Genomic DNA, 18,794 nt, shown 5'->3' on the forward strand with positions numbered 1-18,794 from the left:
ATACTGTACATGCGCACTGGCCAATTTGAAAACACAGATTAGCCTACTCTGCATGCTTTTTGGCTGTGGGAGGAAACCAGGGTACCTGGAGGAAATTATTCAAGCACGGAGAGAACATGCAAACTCACCATATACAGGCGCAAAATTGGGACTTGAACCCTTGATGACCCTGGAGGTGCAGGGCTACAGTGCTAATCACTACAGTGATCGTTGGCTCAATCTCTAGCTCTCTGGCTATTTCAAACCAAAACCCCCACATTTTATTGTGGAACATGGCTTTTGCAGTGTGGCATGGTGGTGCTGGGAGCAAAACTGGGAGCAAAACTGGTTAAAGAGGTTGGGGTACTGTCTGTGCAGAGTTTCAGATGTTTCCTGTGTTTGCAGGTTCTCTCCACTTAGTTTTTCCTACCTCCTGGAACTACAGCAATAGGAAGACCAAAAAGATTTTAGCACCCTATAATATATGCTCTGGAACAACCACATCTCTGGCTACAATAACAAAGAATTATTAGCATTTTAAAGACATTCTAGGACCCCGGTTTAAAATGGTCTAGCCTCTCTTGGACTAATTCTGTTCCCCAGGTGGTCTTTGGATAAAGCTTATCCTTAAAGGATTTAAAGGTTCACCCATAAGACAAACTTATCAATAGTCCAATGTACTACATTTTACCTTTCCAAAAGCTTTCACTTGCTGTGAATGGCATCATCCCATAATTACATTATGTGAACAGAACAATTAGAGAGTAAAGATTTAGTCAAGAAATGTCAGGATTTATTTTACAATTGAGAGACAAAAACAATATTTTTTTATGAGTTGATGAGACATTTCACAATGGTATGATTAAAAACATTGAAATGCACCGGTTTTCCTGTTGTGCATTGCTCTTTTTCATTCAGGCATAATGTGCATCTGAGGATGCATTCCATCAAACCAATTAATATTAACCACACTGGAGGACCATAAGGATGAACGTCAGCGCTACTGTTCACATACCGTCTGCATATATATCTATTTACATATTATTTCCTTTTTGTTTACTATATATAAAATGACAATATAAAAGAATGCACACCATACAAACAAAGCTGCGGCAACTGGCAAGATATGATGATGAAAAATTGTACATGTACATCATTGCAGATCATTTAAATATATATGTACTGTATATAAGGATTTGAATAAGTCTTTACAAGTTGAAATTGAAGCAAACCTATAGAAAGAGAAAAGTCGGTACCAAAGCATACATTTCCAAATTGCTACAGTAAAAAAAAAAAATACTTAACAACAAAACCAACTGATTTAACAAATATGTTAAAACAAAATCATTTGTGACACAAAGTGTATCATCAGAAGCAGCCCGTCAATCGTTGTCTGTTAAGGTTTTAAAGATACAATGCTGGCTTCTCTATATTTTTCATGATTAAAGGGGGTGTTGGTGATGTTGGTATAAAGTCAAACTTGGTAATTAGAGCTCAAAACAATAAATCTATACTCTCTCTATATTCTTCATAGCTTTTGCATGTTTGTTTGCCTAATGTTTCAGTTATTTCATGTATAAGGGATGATTGATTCAACAAAATTCATGTGGCACTTGTTACAACTACTTGTTTTCACATGTTACATCCTTGTTTTGACCATGCCCATGGATACCATGCTGGTCTCATTCTCGATTCCACAAAATACAAACAGTGGAAAATTTGATCAAATCTAGAATCACTTAGGGAAAAAAAAAACATGCACATAATTAACACATATAAATACAATACAAAGTAAGATATAGAAATCAACAGAGTGGAAAAAACAGCAACAACTGAAAAGGCGAGACAGATCATGGTCCAGTCAGGCAGTTGCACAACAAAAGTTTTAATCAGTTTTGACTGAAGGCTCAGTTCGGGATGCAGTGCAGAACAGTGATGTAGTGCAATGATTCTTAAGTTAGTCACTTCACTGCCACTGGCCTGCTCCTCTATGCTTTATCTAACTTTTCAAGCTCAGACACAAAGATCAAGTGGTCCTCTGGAGACTTGCCATGCGTTTTGCTGAGGTGCAGCTTAACTGCATGTTTGCTGACAAAGGTTCTATTGCACAATTTGCACTGATAGATGGAATTAGAGTCATCCTCGTTCAAGCCGAGCGAACTGAATGTCTTGTCTGTTATCATTTTTGTGACTGCTTGCTGCTCTCTCATAAGGTCTATAGACAACTTTGACAGGTCCTTTAAACTGAAGCCTAGATGCGATTCTAAGTGGCTAATGTAAGTGGAGGGAGTTCTGAACTGGGAGGCGCAGTCACTACACAAGAACAGAGGTTGGCCAGAGTCAATGTTCTTTAGGAACTTGGTCCCGCCTGTCCGCCTGAGCTGGTACTTAACATTGGCAAGCCAGTGAGAGATTGTGGTCATTGAGAGACCTGTGAACTTACAGATATGTACACGCTCCTGAGGACCCAGGTCAGTGATGACAAACTTCCCCTCTGGAGTTTCACGAAGGCTGGATGCAAACTGAGCCTGTAAGATCAGCAGATGCTGAGGGTTCCAGTTAGACTGCCTCCCTTTCCTCTTTTGGACATGAGTGAAGTCCTCCAGGGCATCCTCAAAAGCACTGCCATCTGCTTCTGACTTCTCAGAGATAGAAGAGGGTGTTGATGACTTTGGTGTCAGACGACCAGTGAGGTTTTTCACCATGTCCGAGATGTCCATCAAGGCATTTTCCCTTAGAGGGGAAGACAGCGATTCAGATAGGTTGGAAAGAATGGGGCGATTACTGTTAGGAGTGCTGCTGTTGCTACTGTTGCTTATGACAGTGGAGGAGATGTTGTTTGGTCGCCCATTACTGTTCTTGGATTTTGTCAAATCTATTGGCTGGTCTTCATTGTCATAGTATCTATTGATGGACTCTACTTGCTTAACCTGAGTTGGACTGTAAAAAGGTTTCTCCACCATGTTGTTGCTGATTTTGTACAGCATTGCTAATGGATCTAATAATGGGCTGCCAGTTTTAGATGCCTTGCCCAAGTGAGTGTTCATGATGGACTGCAGTGCACTGAGATGGTTAACTAAAGGCTGCTCTGGTGAGTGGTCAGTGATTATTCCCAAACTACTGCATCCATTGCTGACTTGCTTTTTTAGGGTGTCCATTCCATTCTTTTCTGGAGTTTCTGCATGACTCTCAATTTGTTCCCCTTCTTTACCAACTGATTCAGACTCCTCAGTGATGCCGTTCTTTGTAGGCTTGCTAAGGTCAGTTGGCTGAAGAAATTCTTTTTTCTCCTTGGCTACAGGTGATGGTGACGGTGCAGAGGAATGTTTTGAGATGCGTTCAACAGGCTTTTCCTCCTTTTCCTTTTTAGACACAATTTTCCCTGTGACTTTCTCCACTAACTCTTCCATAGCTAAGACATTGCTCTTATGGTTTGGAGGTGGGGATGGGCTTTCTGGGGAATGGATGAGGGCACTGGTTTCAGCTGACAAAGACTTCAAGCTGCTGGCACTGAATGTGGGTTGCATTTTGACACTCTGGACAGAAGAGAGAGACTTCATTGACCCTTGGAGCTGGTAGGCAGCATGGATGCTTGGATAACCACCCCATGTAGGGGTACCTGTCTGAGCCTTGCTGATTGCACTAGAAACAGTATTTTCTAAAGACTTCAGAATATCAAGACCCCCTTTTGGAGTTTCTTCTAAATCCTCTTCTCTGAGATATTTGTATTGGCCAGGTTTTTCAGAATTATCCAGTTTGTCAGATGGGTCCTCCTTTTCTTCTTTAATTTTCTTCTCTGGCTCATTTACTTCTTTTTTCTCTTCATGTGAAACCTTTCTCTCATCAGTTGTAGAGGTTTGTAATGGAGAGTCTATTTGTGACTTAATAGTCGGAACTGGTAGACGTGTGGTAGTTGGTGGAAGAGGGATAGACTGAATTTTTTCCTCCACCACTGGGTCAAACACCAGTTGTTTCCCCTTTTTTGAGGCAGAGTTGGTCACTTTGAGAAAGTGTCCTGTCACCATCATATGAGCTGTAAGCTGCTGCAAAGTGTCATGGGAACTGCCACATTCCATACACTTGAGGATCTGGGCTTTTCTGGCTTCAAACTGCCAGGTGTAACTTGCACCATTCTGATAGCCATATCGATTGTTAGCAGTAACATAGGGATTAGAAACCTTTTGGTCTTTGGTGGGTGTGGATTCTGTTAGTGGAACACCTATTGTGCTGGACTCAGGTGAGCAGGGGGACACTAGGTCATGAAACACTCGTTTTTTGGTAGAGGGAACCAGCTTTGAGGCAAGCGCTGGCATAGGTTCTTTGAGAGGCACTTTCTGGTAGTGTTTTGTTTTGATCATGTGGACACTTAGGTCTTGCAGAGATTCAAATGAGTGTCCACAGTACATGCATTTTAAGACTTTTTGAGCATCCTCTTTGCCCTCCATCTCCATTAAAGAACGCTTCCTTGGCTTAGACCATTTCTTGCCCATGTCATCCTCCTGATCTTTATTGTCATCACGGTAATGGCCTGTTTCATTCATGTGTACTGTGAGGCCTACAAGTGTGTCATAAGCTGCACTGCAGTCCTTGCATCTAAATTTACTGGCACCAGTAAATACCGGCCCATACAACTTATTGTTTTGTCGGTACAGTTGCACTGTGCTAAATAGACTGGGTTCTGGCAGAAGGTGGTATGGTGTATGCTGTAATGTTTTAGCAAGTGCAGCCTGGTGCCAGTCATAAGAGACACTTCCACTACTGGTTCCACTTACATTTCCATTGCTATTACTGGTTAAAGTGGTGGCACTGGCAGATGTGTTGCTTGGAGTGGTGCTGGTTGTGGCACTAACACTAGCTGTGGTAATGCTACTGCTTCCACTGCTGTTAATGTTAGCTGCATGACTATTCATAAGGCTATTACTCCCCTTGTGGTTACTTGTGGTACTGTTGTTGCTGACATTTACTTGTTTGCTTTTTATAATGTCCCTTGTGATGCTTGACCATGAGGCATTTGAGATCAAGTTTGCATAGGCGGCTTTCATCTTTGCCAAGCTGTCATGCACAGAAAGACCAGGCTCTGTCTCCATGTCCTCAGTCTCATCTCTTTCCTGGCCCTCTTTGGAGGAGGTGCTTTTAAAGTCAGCCAGGTGATCGCTGGTGTCACTAAGTGGTGAGCCGTAACCGGCATCAGGGTTGGTGCCATTGCTGAGCGGGGAGTTTTGGTAGCTCAGCTGCTCACGTGGATACTCTTCCTCGTTGCACAGGTACTCTGTGTCCTGGCCATCTAAGGAGAGGCCATCATCCTGCAGGTGCTCCTCATCGATCTTGGCTGCCTTCAGCTCGTCCTCAGGCACGTAGGCTGTGAAAAACCAAAGCAGAAACACAGAGAAAAAATGATGATAAAGCAGAAGGTTCAAAAGGAGAGAAAATGCAACTTTCAAAATGGATTTAGTTGTTGAAAGTTATTTTGAGGTTTCTATGGCATTATTTGATGTATGAAATTTTCCTGCATGTGTGCTTGCACGCCTACATAATGATCCTAAAGAGATTTCTTGTCAATAGTCCTGGCAGAGGACACAGGTTTGCAATTATAAAGTGGCAAACATCCATATCTTGACTATGATAGATAGTACCCTTCACTGCTGAGACTAACAAAGCTATCGAATATTACAGCTCAGCAAGGGTAAAGAAGAGCATGGATGAGCAAGAAAAATAAGTCCCCTTGAGGATGAAAACCAGGGACAACAGCAAAAAAGAACATTATAAAAAAATGAGATCAGACAGGTGTTTGGGGGAAAAAAAGCTTCATGGTATGCCTAGCTGAAAATTAGAAAGCAAAATCCATTTGTACTGAACATTTATCATGTGAATAACCAGGATTTTTATCCCAATGCAACAGATCTTATTACTGCTGAGTTACTGGCCAGATAATGTTGCGGTAAATCTATACAAATGTTGATCACTTCTTTTACAGTCAAATTCAAATCAGGCTACAAAAAACTTAAATTAATCACTACATCTCAATATCTTCCCATTTCCAAGGCAAGTCATACTACCGACAAAAAAAAAAAAAAAGAGATTTTCTCTCTGACTCTCTCCCTCATAGTTAGAGGGCACAGACTGTGAGTGACTTTGATCCAGTTTCCCCCACCACTGTGCCACTCAAGTCAGGCTTTTCTGGGCAGGAGACTGCATCTGAGTTATTGCCAAAGATGCGATGCTGCACACAGTGTAGTTGGCAGCAGTAGTAGAAGTTCTTGCAGTGTGTCGTGCCGAAGCACGAGTGGAAATGACATGTCTTGTTGTCACGGTCCATGTTGTACTAAATCTCTGGGAGTCCACTGTGTGTGCAGCCTCGGTGTATGTGCTCGTCTCAGAATGTGAAAGGAAAAAGAGACGGAGAGCAAAGAATGATGGAAAACCTGGACCGGCTTCCACTCTGATTATGACCGAGGATATTTCGCATGTAAATTCTAAAGCTGTAAATCATTTTATTTTCTTTTAACACTGGTTGTTATGATGCCACGAGCGCAATGAAGTCTGAAGTGCGATTTATTTTATTGCCTCACAATTAAAGCTCACTTGAGATATTATTTTCATGCTATGATCTAATATAGCACTGAGCTTAAATAAGACCACAGTTAGTCATCAATTAGTCAGGAGATTTGTAAAACTCGCTATACAATCAGTCTCTTTTAATTAGTCTCTGATATCTGTTCATTACTAGTTTGTGAATGTTAAATTAGATTAGATAAATTTACTGAAGCATAAGAACAAACCCCACTATTTAAAAGAACTCTAATTGTTTAAGGATACATAAATTATTATCAAATGTTTTTACCTTTAAGAAATGCCAAGTGGGTTTATGATTAAATAATGCAACTTTAGGACTTGTATTTGTTCTTCTTGTTAAAGTTCTTGTCCTATTATTACAACTCCAAGTTGAGATGTTGCCAGTCTGTAGCCAAAATTGGCCAAAAAAACACCATTTTTCCCCCCAAGGTTTCATGTTTAAAACTCACATAAACATATACACGCACACAAAAGGACAGTTTCCATGTATTGCATGCAACAAGAGCTGCGACAAAAAAAACCCCTGAATAATAGCACGCTGTCACAGCAGAGAGAGAAAGAAAGAGAGAGTGAGAGAGAGGGAAAGAGCTAGTGAGGTATATTACTTCTTTAATTTGTTTAATAAAAAGAGAATAAAGGACCGTGAGACCAAGTTTATAATGAGCAATGGTTGGATTAAATTCCTGTTTCATCAGCTGGCTTCAATCTGCATCTGGAGATAAACGAAATGAGCAACGAAAAACACATCAAAGCACCTGTGTGTATGTCTGTGTGTGTGTGCGCGTGTGTGTGTTCGGAATGTGTCCAGCTCTGTATAACCCTTTTCTCTCTATGCAGGAAGTGTGTCTGAGAGGGTTTGTTCTTATCAGCCATTTTGAGAACAACTCTACACAACACAACAGAGTCGAATCTCTACAAGCAACCCTACACACGTTTGAAGGCAATCGGAAGAGACAGAGGAGGAAGAGAGAAAGAGCAGGAGTACACGGAGAAGAGATTGCATGGGAAGGAGATAGTGAAGAGAAGAGAATGAGACAGACAGTGTTGAGAGTTGAGAGTTGCTCCTTTATCTCAGCAAGCCACCAGCAGCTATCTGTCCTAGATGCCAGGATCCGTCTGAGGCGCTCCAAGCAGATGTGCTGTCAGCTTCAAACAGCGTGCTACTGAGCATACTGTAATCAGACCGGACGTGATACCTGATGTTTGTTAGCTGCCATTTATGGCTGCATGCGAGACGCTGGAGCAGCTGCAACTGCCTGAATGATGCCTGTGTAAAAGGAGGTGTAGTTACTTTTTTTTTTTTATTATTATTTAATATGAACAAATATCTAGCTAGTGCGTACAGTATGTATTAATATTATAGCAAGTAACACTTCGTTTAATACTTAATCGGTGTGGCACCGCTGAAGGGCTGATCTGAGCTCAGCTTTAAACTTTTCACCGATATCAATCCATCAGGCCCGCTGAGAAATCAAGCAGGCGGCATAAAGCAACAGCACTCATTGAAATAAACATTACAAACTGTCAAATAACTCAGTTATCGGAAATTGCAGCGAAAGGAATATTCGCCCGGAGGAGCGCAGAACGGCTAATTCCCTCAAGTCAATGCAGCACTTACGACAGCTTATCACATTAAAACAACAAGAAAGAGAACTTTCTTCTTCACTATAATTACAGAGAGAGAGAGAGCGTGAATACCAGAGAGAGAGAGAGAGAGAGAGAGAGAGAGCCATTCGCAGGAAGATGGGCAGAAGCTGACACTAAAACGAACACGTCTCTTCAGCCTTTGACGCCACGTGGCGTGTGACAGGCAACGCGTGCCGGCGTGTCACTGTCCGCGCATCAAGCCTTCAAGGCCCGACTTGGCAATTTTTTTTTCCTTCCACCCCTCCATCTGCGTCAAGGCTCCGCCAGACGATCGCAACAGCGCTGGCACTTAATAACCCAATCAGAAATTTGACTGCTGACATCTTTCATTGAGCCTCTGCTTTTAAGCGTCACGCCGAACAAAGAAAGAGGGATTAAGGGGGGAGTAGGGGAGGAGGGGGGCCTTGTTGTGTTTGTCAATCAACAAAATATATATTAAAAAAATAAATAAATAATAAAAAAAGAAAAACCCCCACATTGTACTGTCAAGGGTGAGAAAAGGACAGAAGTTTTTTTTTAAGAACGGATACAATTAAAAGAAGAAGCAGTGAGGGGAAAAGTGGAAGCCGTTTTGCTAGAGTGAAGGAAACTTCGATTTCGATTTAGAAATAGAAGATGAGGATATCTGTATGAACGTGTGTCCTTGCCGTGAATGAAATGCAGTACAGCATTATTTAAAGTAATGCCAAATTTGATAAAATATTATTAGTATTTAATATTATTAAATATATTATTTAAAACTTCTTTTGCGTTATTAGTCAAACGGATAAGTGACTGCAGTGTTTATTTTGTACGATTTCTTTAAGAAGAGCAGAACCTGTGAGCTAAGTTTTTTTTGCATAACAAAGTAAATGAACCAATCAGGTTTCAGTATGGAAATGCAGGAGATGCAAAAAGTACTGATTTCCAGAACACAAAATTTTAGGTATCCTTTGTATGCGGCAAGCAATGTTTTATTTCAAATATTTAATAAAAAATTGTTTTATATATAATGCAAATTAGTGAATATATATATATATATATATATATATATATATATATATATATATATATATATATATATATTCATTCTACATAAAAAAAATTTATGACATTTTTAAGATGTTTGGAAATCATGTACAAAGTGATATCTAAAATAATCAAGAGGAAATGTGTCAGCTTGTGTGTGTGTGTATGTGTGTGTGTGTGTATGTTACAGAAGGAGAGCGAGGCCATCTGTGTCCAGAGCGGAGCTGTCACTGTGGCTGCTGAGACCTCACAGAGTTTGGACAGGTGACACAGCGACGGGACATGAGCAGGACATGAGCAGGTCACACACACATACGCACGCACACACATTTTCACTGTCATAACCAACAGAGATGAGATGTGGAATATGCCTTGGACACTACAAACTTCTATTCAAATATCTCACATGTAAGCACACACACACACACACACACACACACACACACACACCAACATGCTAAAGAATCACTCTTATATGATCCTGAGCCGACTTACTTTCTCCTTACTCATGTAACCAAGGCGGCAAAACTACACAATGTTTAATCAGTTAAAGCTTAATTACATTTCGTGAAAATAGCGCTGGCGTTTCAGACGTGGCGTGTACATCTCTTCTGAGTCAGTCTTGTTAGACTTTACGAGAGGCCATAACAATCTTAGATTTACGATGTTGAGGCATACTTAAACCATCATTTCCCAGAAATGCCTCCAAAATTGCCAGGGCTACATTTCTACTGCATTACAATTGTGTCATAAAAAAACAAACAAACAAACAAAAAAAGACAAGATTAGTAGCTTGGGAATAAATTAAAAGGTGGTCACAAACTATAGATTTATGAGGAATAATACCAAGCTGGCGTTCATTCATAGGTCTGAACATACTGTAACTGTAATGTCATTGGCTGATCTGGAAAACAGTTTAACGCCTAAAGATAGATAATCAAGAGCTCTTAAAACTCTGTATTTGTATGGGTTTATTCAAACAAATGTTTGCTTGTTTATTTATTCATCCGCACATCTGTAAATATTTTTTGGTTGCTCTATGTTTAATTAGACTATTCAGATCCTATAAATCTCCTACAGGCTTCATGTTGTTGGCATGAGGTCAGGACTAACCTGCCAGTTTTAATGCATGCATAAGGCATGCCCTGAAACCTAAGAAATTATACAGAACTGGTGCTGAAAGGATGTGCAGATGTGTGAATCCGCCATCAGGCTGAGTGTCTCCTACTACAACTGGCATCTTCCACCTTTACACCCCTCCCCTTGCTTATTTATTTATTTTATTTAGCAGGAGAGGGGGCAATCACGGCAGTCATTTGCAGTACTAATGTCCAATTCAGGCGCCTCTCCGTCGGCTGATTTAGCCGGTCAGAGTGGTTTTGGAGTGGCCAGCAGAGAGCCGCGCTGTTTAGCCGACATTTTAATGGGAAAACTGGCAAGTCTTATTTGGCCGGCCGATGTGGTTTGTCACCGGGTCTCCATTACATGCCACTCAGCTCTGATGCCTTTGGACAGGTCTGATCAAACCACGTCATTTGACCTAGGCGGCCTGCTGAAGTGGCGGACGAGGAGACGGAGAGAGGGATCGTGAGAGCGAGAGGAAGAGGGAGGGAAAATGGGGGGGGAGAAGGCCAGGACACTGAAGGCTGTAAATAAAATGACATTATTATTTCCTCTGTCCTATCATGTAGAAAAGCCAATTATGGTAATGCACAGCATGTCAGTGGGAATGCAGCAATCTCTTTCTCTCTCTGTCTCTCTCGTCCCCTACACCCCCCCCCCCCCCCTCCTTTTGCACGCCGGTTGAAGCGGCGCAATGCTGTTTGATCCAGTCTGCTCATGGCCTCCAGTGATCCTGTATGTCTGCTGTAGAAATACTTACAGCCTCCAGAAAGTTTAAAGAAACACTCACCAGACTAGGGATAAAAAAAATAATTGATTCCTCATAAGAGGAAAAATTATAATAATAATAATAAGAAGAAGAAGAACAACTGACAGAAATACAGTTTTGGTTAAAAAAACAAGCGCTAAGCTAGGTTGAATATAAATAACTCTTAAAAAAGCGTATAAAAAAGTATAATTATGCACAGACACAGATCAACACCACATTTGTAGAAGTGCACTCTGTTTTGATTGACCTGTTCATTAGGTTTTGCACAAACTTGTGGAATCCGTGTGATTATCCTGTACATTGACATTGAAGCATATGTGCGAGAAATTCTGACATTGCTGTAACTACTTCATAAATTCTACTTTTCACCTAAAAAACTTTACTTTTTTTTTTTGCTGGTAATACAATTGGTATTTAAAATAATTAAACAAACAAATAAATAAATAAATAGATCTTGTATAACAATAGAAAATATAAAAAAATCCAAGCTTTATGTATAATGCTACTGTTAGGATGCATTCTTTGCTTTTTAAACATATTTAATTAGCTACTGAATATGTCATAAAAAAATCTAACTTGAGCATGCACTTAGAGTATATCTTTACACCACTATCGTTACATTAGCATGTGAGAATTTAAACAATCCAAACATCCAACTGAACGCTTCTCCTTTGAGTATTTAAAAGTTATTAAAGAAGAAAAAATCAAATTGCATACAAACAGTGAAATTCATTCTGACAGGAAAATATAGGGCTAGTGTCTCTCATGATGGATGAAAACGATAATATTCCGTTTTACAAGCAGGAAGTGATCATACTGGAAAAATCATGAATTTTCCATGAACCATGTATTTAAACTGAAATAAAAAAACGAATTGTGAGGGTCCATAAATATTTCGATCCCTACACCCAATATGACTTAAGTCAAGGTTATCTGTCTAAAATGTTCACTGGATGGTCCAGGCACTGATATAATCCTGAAGCCTGTCCAGCTACAGCTCTGTGATGACGGCGTGTTGGAGTACACCACCTATTTAAGCCCTGTGTAAGCACGTTTCTCCTACTCGTAGTGCTGTGTGTGAATAGTGATTAATGATTACAGCCTCCATTTGGAGCGCGGTCACTGATGAATGAACTGTGTGGAGGAGTAACGAGCTCGCTATAGGGATGGACAGATTTCCAGGGGTTCGGATTCGTCCCCCTCGCCCCACCTCCTTCCCCTGGCCCGACGTGAACCTCGTCAAGCAGAAAGCCTTCACATTTTTCATCATCTCACACACAATCCTTCGCTCTAAGGAGCGTCTTTGTCGTTTTTTTTTCTCTATCGCCTCTTTTCACCGCAAGCCACATCTAACTTTATTACAGACTAAACAAAGGGAGGCTTTGAAGTGCAGACGGGCGTTTTACAGCGACCCAGCCTACCTCTCCTCACCCACCGGCACTGATCTGTGTTGCTGTGGATACGGTGGAGAGGTGTCTTAAAACGAACGGCGCCATCTCGTCTATAAGTGACGCAGCTCGTGAGAGGCCGGCCCGAGCGGAACAGGCCGCCATATGGCAGGATAACTCCAGGGTCCGGCCCAACTGGTGTGCCATTCAGCTTCACGCTCTGCTTTCTCTTTATCTCTTTGCTTTACACTGAGCACGATTAGAGCCGTTTGAAAGGAGATTTTTCTTTTTTTCTAACAGAAAAGTGTCAGGAGTAATTTAGATGAAATCTAGTAATCGAGTAACTTAAAATATTAAACCAAATGTAAACTTGCTAGCTAAAGCCGCAAATCAAATTTACTTTGTAATATGTAACGTTTCTCAAACTGCTGAATGAATCAAATTCAAATATTCACCCACAAAATACAAAATAGCTTGCTCACCTTGCAGAAAAACATGACTGTTACTGTACACGTACACACACACACACACACACACACACACACACACACACACACACACACACACACACACACACAAATGCATGCCCCTGAATGTCGAGCCCATACTTATGCAAAGCGCGGCCCACTTTGTCATTTAATTTTTAAAAACCCTAAGGTCGTATAACACACTCTCCCTGTCATTTGCAAGCACATTAACTCACTGGCCACACGACAGCCAAATTATGCTAATGGGCCGCTAAAATGGGTCATATAGACAGTGCATTTTGCATTAGCTTCAAACAATAGGCAGGGAAAGAGCAGAGAGAGGATGTGAGCAGTGCTGTTCTCCTTTAGCCGTGCCGTGACGCTTTCACCACGTACACCACAACAGAGCCCTTGCGCACCCACGAGCCTGCTAAATGCGATATCAAAACGGCCGATGAATAATGAAGGAGCTCAATTAGCAGATTGTTAACAGCAATTTACATCAGTGAGGTAATGTGTTCCATCATGTACAGGCCTAGATTGACTGTGCAAGTCTAGTCTTTCAGAGTGAAATTGTGCACCATACTGTACTGTAGCACTCGTGTGATTTATTAAGCAACGGATCACGTGTGTGCTTAAATGAAAAGATGATTTGTGTCCAGTTCCTGACTGCGTGTGTTACAGATTAATAGACTACATTAATTAGTTTAAAGATTATTAAATGATATGGCGAGCACATAACCGTGATATGGCAGGAAAGCATGAAATAAAAGTAATTAATAATTTGTTGCTTTATGAACATCTGCACTGAAACGAGAGTTAAAGATGCAAACTGGACTAAATCATTTGAAAGTAAATAGTCCTCCATACCAGAAGAGGGCAACATTCACTCTGATTCATTTTCAGAAATGAATGGATTTATTTTGGCAGGGTGTTGGTGGTGGTGGACCCGGGAGACACCAGTTCAACAAACACACACATACACACACACGCTTAGTCTCAATTTATCATTGCCAATCTACCTACCATTATGGTTGTTGCATGAAGAGGGGGGAATGAAGAGAACCTGCAAAACATGCACATGGACAGAGAGGGAACAAATAAAGCCTCACACAGATAGTAACCTGAGCTCAGGATCAAAACACGTACCCTGGAGCTGTAAGGTCGCAACACTACCTGCTGCGCATATTTATAATCAATGTGTCAGTCCCTTAAGGGCGACAAGCTAACAGATAGATGGCCTACTGTCCAAAAAACACCCCTAACTACAAATCTACCTCTCTTAAGCTTAAAAGGTGAGCTGAATCCATTACACACAAAATTTATGTCTCCTTGAAGAGTTTTTATACATCAGACTAACTTTAATATCTCCGCCTCAACTTTTCCTCAGTTGAACTCCTGACTTGCTTTGTGGGATATAAACAGCGAGAGGCTAAAAGCATCTGCAGCTTGGCTAATTAAACACCCAAATTCATGATTGCTGAGTAATTGAGGGCACCTTCACCTGGAGGTTTCGCACAAATCATTAGCCGCACTTCAGCGAGGAAGTGTTTATGGGACGAGTCCGAAACGTGAGCGTATTGCTCCGAAATAAAAGCAGACGTCAAAGGAAGCTCTTAATAACGGATGAAAATTAATATGGCGGGCTGAACGGATTAATTAGATTAATTGATTGGGTGTTTCATGTTGAGAGTGTTAAGTGGCACAGCTTTCTTGGAAAATCATAAGAGTTGCGACGAAACAAATCACCACAGGAAACGAATCACATTAAGAAAAAGCAATCTGAATGTTAATGGCGAAACTACTTAGGACTAAGGATTGTCATTTCATTGTTCAAATGCTATTTGAATTTTTATAGTAATTGTACTCAAAGACAGAGAAAGAAAAAACTCAACAAAATAGGTTTAGCGTTTAGTCATCTACTGATACTGTTTTAAGGTTTGGGTCAAATTTTAATACACAGGTAGCAACATTGCTAACAAGGAAAATGCTAGAAGATCCTAGCAGATAAGAAAAAAACAGAAAAGAGAACAAATAGCAGCTCCCTGATTTTCTTTTAGAGACCACAATCTTGCTTTTTGCAATCTTGCAACTTCTACTAGCTCACAAAATCAAGGTTTGTTAAGCCACAGGTCAAATTTCACCTAGATACTGAGAGAAACTAGCCGCTAGCAGAAGCAAGTATGTGTTCATCACATCCCTTCCCCCTCTTTTTATTTGCATTTTATTTGATGCTACTTTGTGTGGGAAAAGGGGATGAAGGGAAAAACATATTTTTAGGACTTTCCTGTATAGGTGTAGTAAGAGCTCAAAAATCTTAAAAATGCTATATGGCTAAGTGTTAGATGCTAATATGGGCTCCTCTGGATTTCCACTGCTAACAAAGTGAGCTTTCACCATCTGTGGTTTATGATATGAACACAGTGTTGCGCTACTGCTAATGTGTGAAAATCAAATGCATATTTAAATGCCTTTTTGTTTAAATAGATGTTTGAATACTTAACTACACTTTTAGTAATTCCTGACGAATGTGTTTTGTTGCCTCGAATCATGTTTTGCCTCAGATCTTGTAGTGTGAAAAAAACAGGCATTTTCTGCATCCAGGTGCTTCTGCATTGCAGTGCTTTACCCTTTTTCTCTCCTTTTGCTCCCTCGAATGCTCCCTCTGTCCCTTTCCCTCTCAGACTGTGTGTGTGTGTGTGTGTGTGTGAGAGAGAGAGAGAGAGAGAGAGAGAGCGGGTGGAGGTCCGTTGTGCGGTCTATAAATCACCTTTTCCCGCTGTCACAGAGGAGCCGTGCAGCTGTGAGACAATGGCCATTAGATCATAAGCACCTCAGTCCCTCCTCCCATCTGCACATTTTTTTTTGCAGATCCTCCCATTTTTTGGTGAGGACCAGCGTCCTAGCTGCTTATTTTGTTTTCTTTTAAATCCGGGTCCAGGTTCGAGTGCTTGAGCGTCCTCTATGTAACCCAAACATGTCCGGATATCGTGGGATGATCTCCTGCGTCATGGCTTTTGCGGAGACACCGATAAGGTTCTACACATGCTGTGTTGAGAGACACAACAGCCTCAAAGCAGACAGAGGACCCCCATGTGGGGAAAGAGAGAGAGAGAGAGAGAGAGAGAGAGAGAGAGAGAGAGAGATGGGAGGGGGAAACAGCAGGGAACGAAAATGTTCTTTGTTTCTTTAAATCCCCCATTATGGTGTCTCGACCAGACCATAACCTGTTCTGATTGTCTGACAGAAAACTCAGCAGACCAAACACACTCTGAGACACACATGTACACACACACATACACGCACATGCACACACACCAGCAGCTGCTCCCATTGCCTAGCAACTACCAGGTTGATAGATGATCCTAAAGATGGATAATTGCCATAAATCAGGCAGTTCTGAAGGAGAGTGGAGATGGAAAACAATTAGAGCGGCTGCACTACACCTTGATGACCCGGCACCAACCCTGCTCCATTCTACTCCAACACAATCGCAGCCTTTAATTCTCTCTTTCCCATGGACACGGCCTGCCACCCATTTGATCTGCTGACAAGGTTTGATGTACAGCTTTACTGCTTAAAACACTGCTAACAGTCAGGGAACGGCTGGGTGAGTGTGTATGGCAATAAAGACCGCACATCCATGACATTGTATGGATATAATAACAAAAATCAAGATTATCACACCAGCCGTACAGATAAAGGGTAACATGATATAAATATCTATATGGCAATATTTTGAGGATGACATTTTAGTTTTTCCTAACAGTGTCAGTAAAACAACTGTCACTCTCTGGCTTGCTCATTAGGGATCTAAATATAAATCTACATCTGTATTTCTGTAAAGCTGATTTATGTTGAAGTCTGTTTAAAAGCGCTGTAGAAATTAAACTGATCTGAAATAAAAAACAACACTGTCACAATAAAAGAAAAGATATATGAAAAAAAAAACATTTAATTAAAGTTTTGACATAAATAAGATTCACTTCATACCAGCCACCTGTATGATATATAAAATATAGATAAACAAAAAGAACATCATAAAGTCCTATAGTAACAGGTTGGCCTGCACTAATCTTTGCACAGATACGTGTTCAAATCAAACCGGGACTTTTGATTGTTCAGAAAAACAAAACACAGTTATGCGAGTAATAACTCCTTTTGTTTCTCTATATAATCCCCTGCTACACTAACGCACTTATCCCAGAGTTTACTAGTGCTTGGATACCATCAAGATAGCAAGTTTTCTCAGAATGCTAAATCTATGATTGGACTGCCTCCTTCACATCTGAAATGCTGGACTCCCAGGAACTTTTTCAATAGCTCAAACATGTAAAAATGGCTTGGAGCGATGCCAGAACTGTATGGGGAATGTGGCAATCACGCCCACCCATGTTCCTGTAATACGCAAGTGGTGTTTGTGAATGATTGTGTGTACAGTTACCACAGACAAAAGCGTCTCGTCTGCAAGATTTTCAAGACTCAAGTGTGCCATTCACTGAATGTTCACAAAAATGACTGCACTGAGCTGGGAGCCACCTCAGCTTGGATCGTCATTCATGGACGTACAACCTTCTTTAAAATGTTTGCACAGTAAAAAGAAATTCTACCGCTAAGAGTTTATTACTCTATCATGCTTGAAATCTTATGTAAATGTCGATTGGTTATACACCTTCATTCATGAGATATGTCATCACAAGTGAGCATTTTTCCTAAAACAGGCCACAAAATCTAAATCTCCTACAGTTGTTTAACTGGGATGGTGATTCTAAAACACGGGAGGGTGGTCGGAGATCATAGAAGAGACCACGCCCACTGGGATAGAAAAGTTTCATCATAACGTGATCAGTCACAGGGTGTCCCGCTGCACAACAAATGAAGCACAAATACATAAAGGTCCCGTATAGAGCATACAAAAGCTATTGTGGTGTCCTTTAATTTGTTTATAATTCTAAATATATATCTATAAATCATATTGACAAACAGACTAATACTTTTCCTAGTCAAATAAACCAAACGTTCCCAAGATCGGTGAGGGAAACGAAACTGGCAAAGATAAAGAACACGAGCAACTTCTGAATGTTTGTGTTGTTAAGGTAAAAATTCACACCTAGAGATCATGTACAGTGCTGTAAATTATAAACATTTAGGGAAGTTCTTTAATTTAATTTGCGGCCATTTATGTCTAGCTTATTTTTAGTCACAGATCGGGTAAACAGTAGTCAAGATGTAGCTGCACTGTTAACAGAAACATCCAAGCAGGCAGAGAGCAAAGCAAACACACCAACAATCTTATACCGACATAAGTAAGTGTTAAGTGCGTATACCAAGACAGACAAATTTTTTTTTCCAGACGTGTGACTGGAAGTAGAACATTTTAAAACTTAGCGAGGAAAAAAAACAATGCGATTGTGTTTTAAATATTAACTCATGCTATTGTTCTACTCATCAAGCTTTAAAAATATTGGCACCCCGTAATATTATTTTGTATACATAAACATCATGTTCTACATACCTGTATGTTAACTCTTTTTAGTCACTTAAACATCATTTCGATTTATTAATGATATACATTTTAGGGTTGAAGGTATGAAACATTACAGCTTTATGTTTATGTTGTGTCTAAAGGAAAGTGGGTGTGGGGTAACGCGTTTGATTTAATCTCGGCTCAAAGACCCAAAAAAAGGAAAAAAAGAGAGATGTAACATGTAACAGAGCTCTATTTAGTGCTGAAAGTACAGCGAGAGCAGGCTGAGCTATTGCTCACCGTGACGAGCTCTTCTTTCTTTTCTGTCTCTTTCTCTCTCTCTCTCTCTCTCGCTCGCTCGCTCGCTCGCTCTG

The 18,794-nt window shown here is 40.6% G+C and overlaps 1 protein-coding gene across 1 annotated transcript in view; it reads right to left on the bottom strand.

Moving 5' to 3' along the window:
• Positions 1-750: 750 nt before the first annotated feature.
• tshz1 (teashirt zinc finger homeobox 1) overlaps positions 751-18,794 on the bottom strand; it is a 41,409-nt gene continuing 23,365 nt past the window's right edge. The window contains exon 2 of the mRNA XM_053492496.1: positions 751-5,338. Within this exon, the coding sequence (XP_053348471.1) occupies positions 1,968-5,338 (3,371 nt within the window). The 3' untranslated portion in view covers positions 751-1,967. The remainder of the gene's footprint in view (positions 5,339-18,794) is intronic.

This window comes from Clarias gariepinus, chromosome 3 (assembly GCF_024256425.1).
Source record: "Clarias gariepinus isolate MV-2021 ecotype Netherlands chromosome 3, CGAR_prim_01v2, whole genome shotgun sequence".
NCBI lineage: Eukaryota > Metazoa > Chordata > Actinopteri > Siluriformes > Clariidae > Clarias > Clarias gariepinus.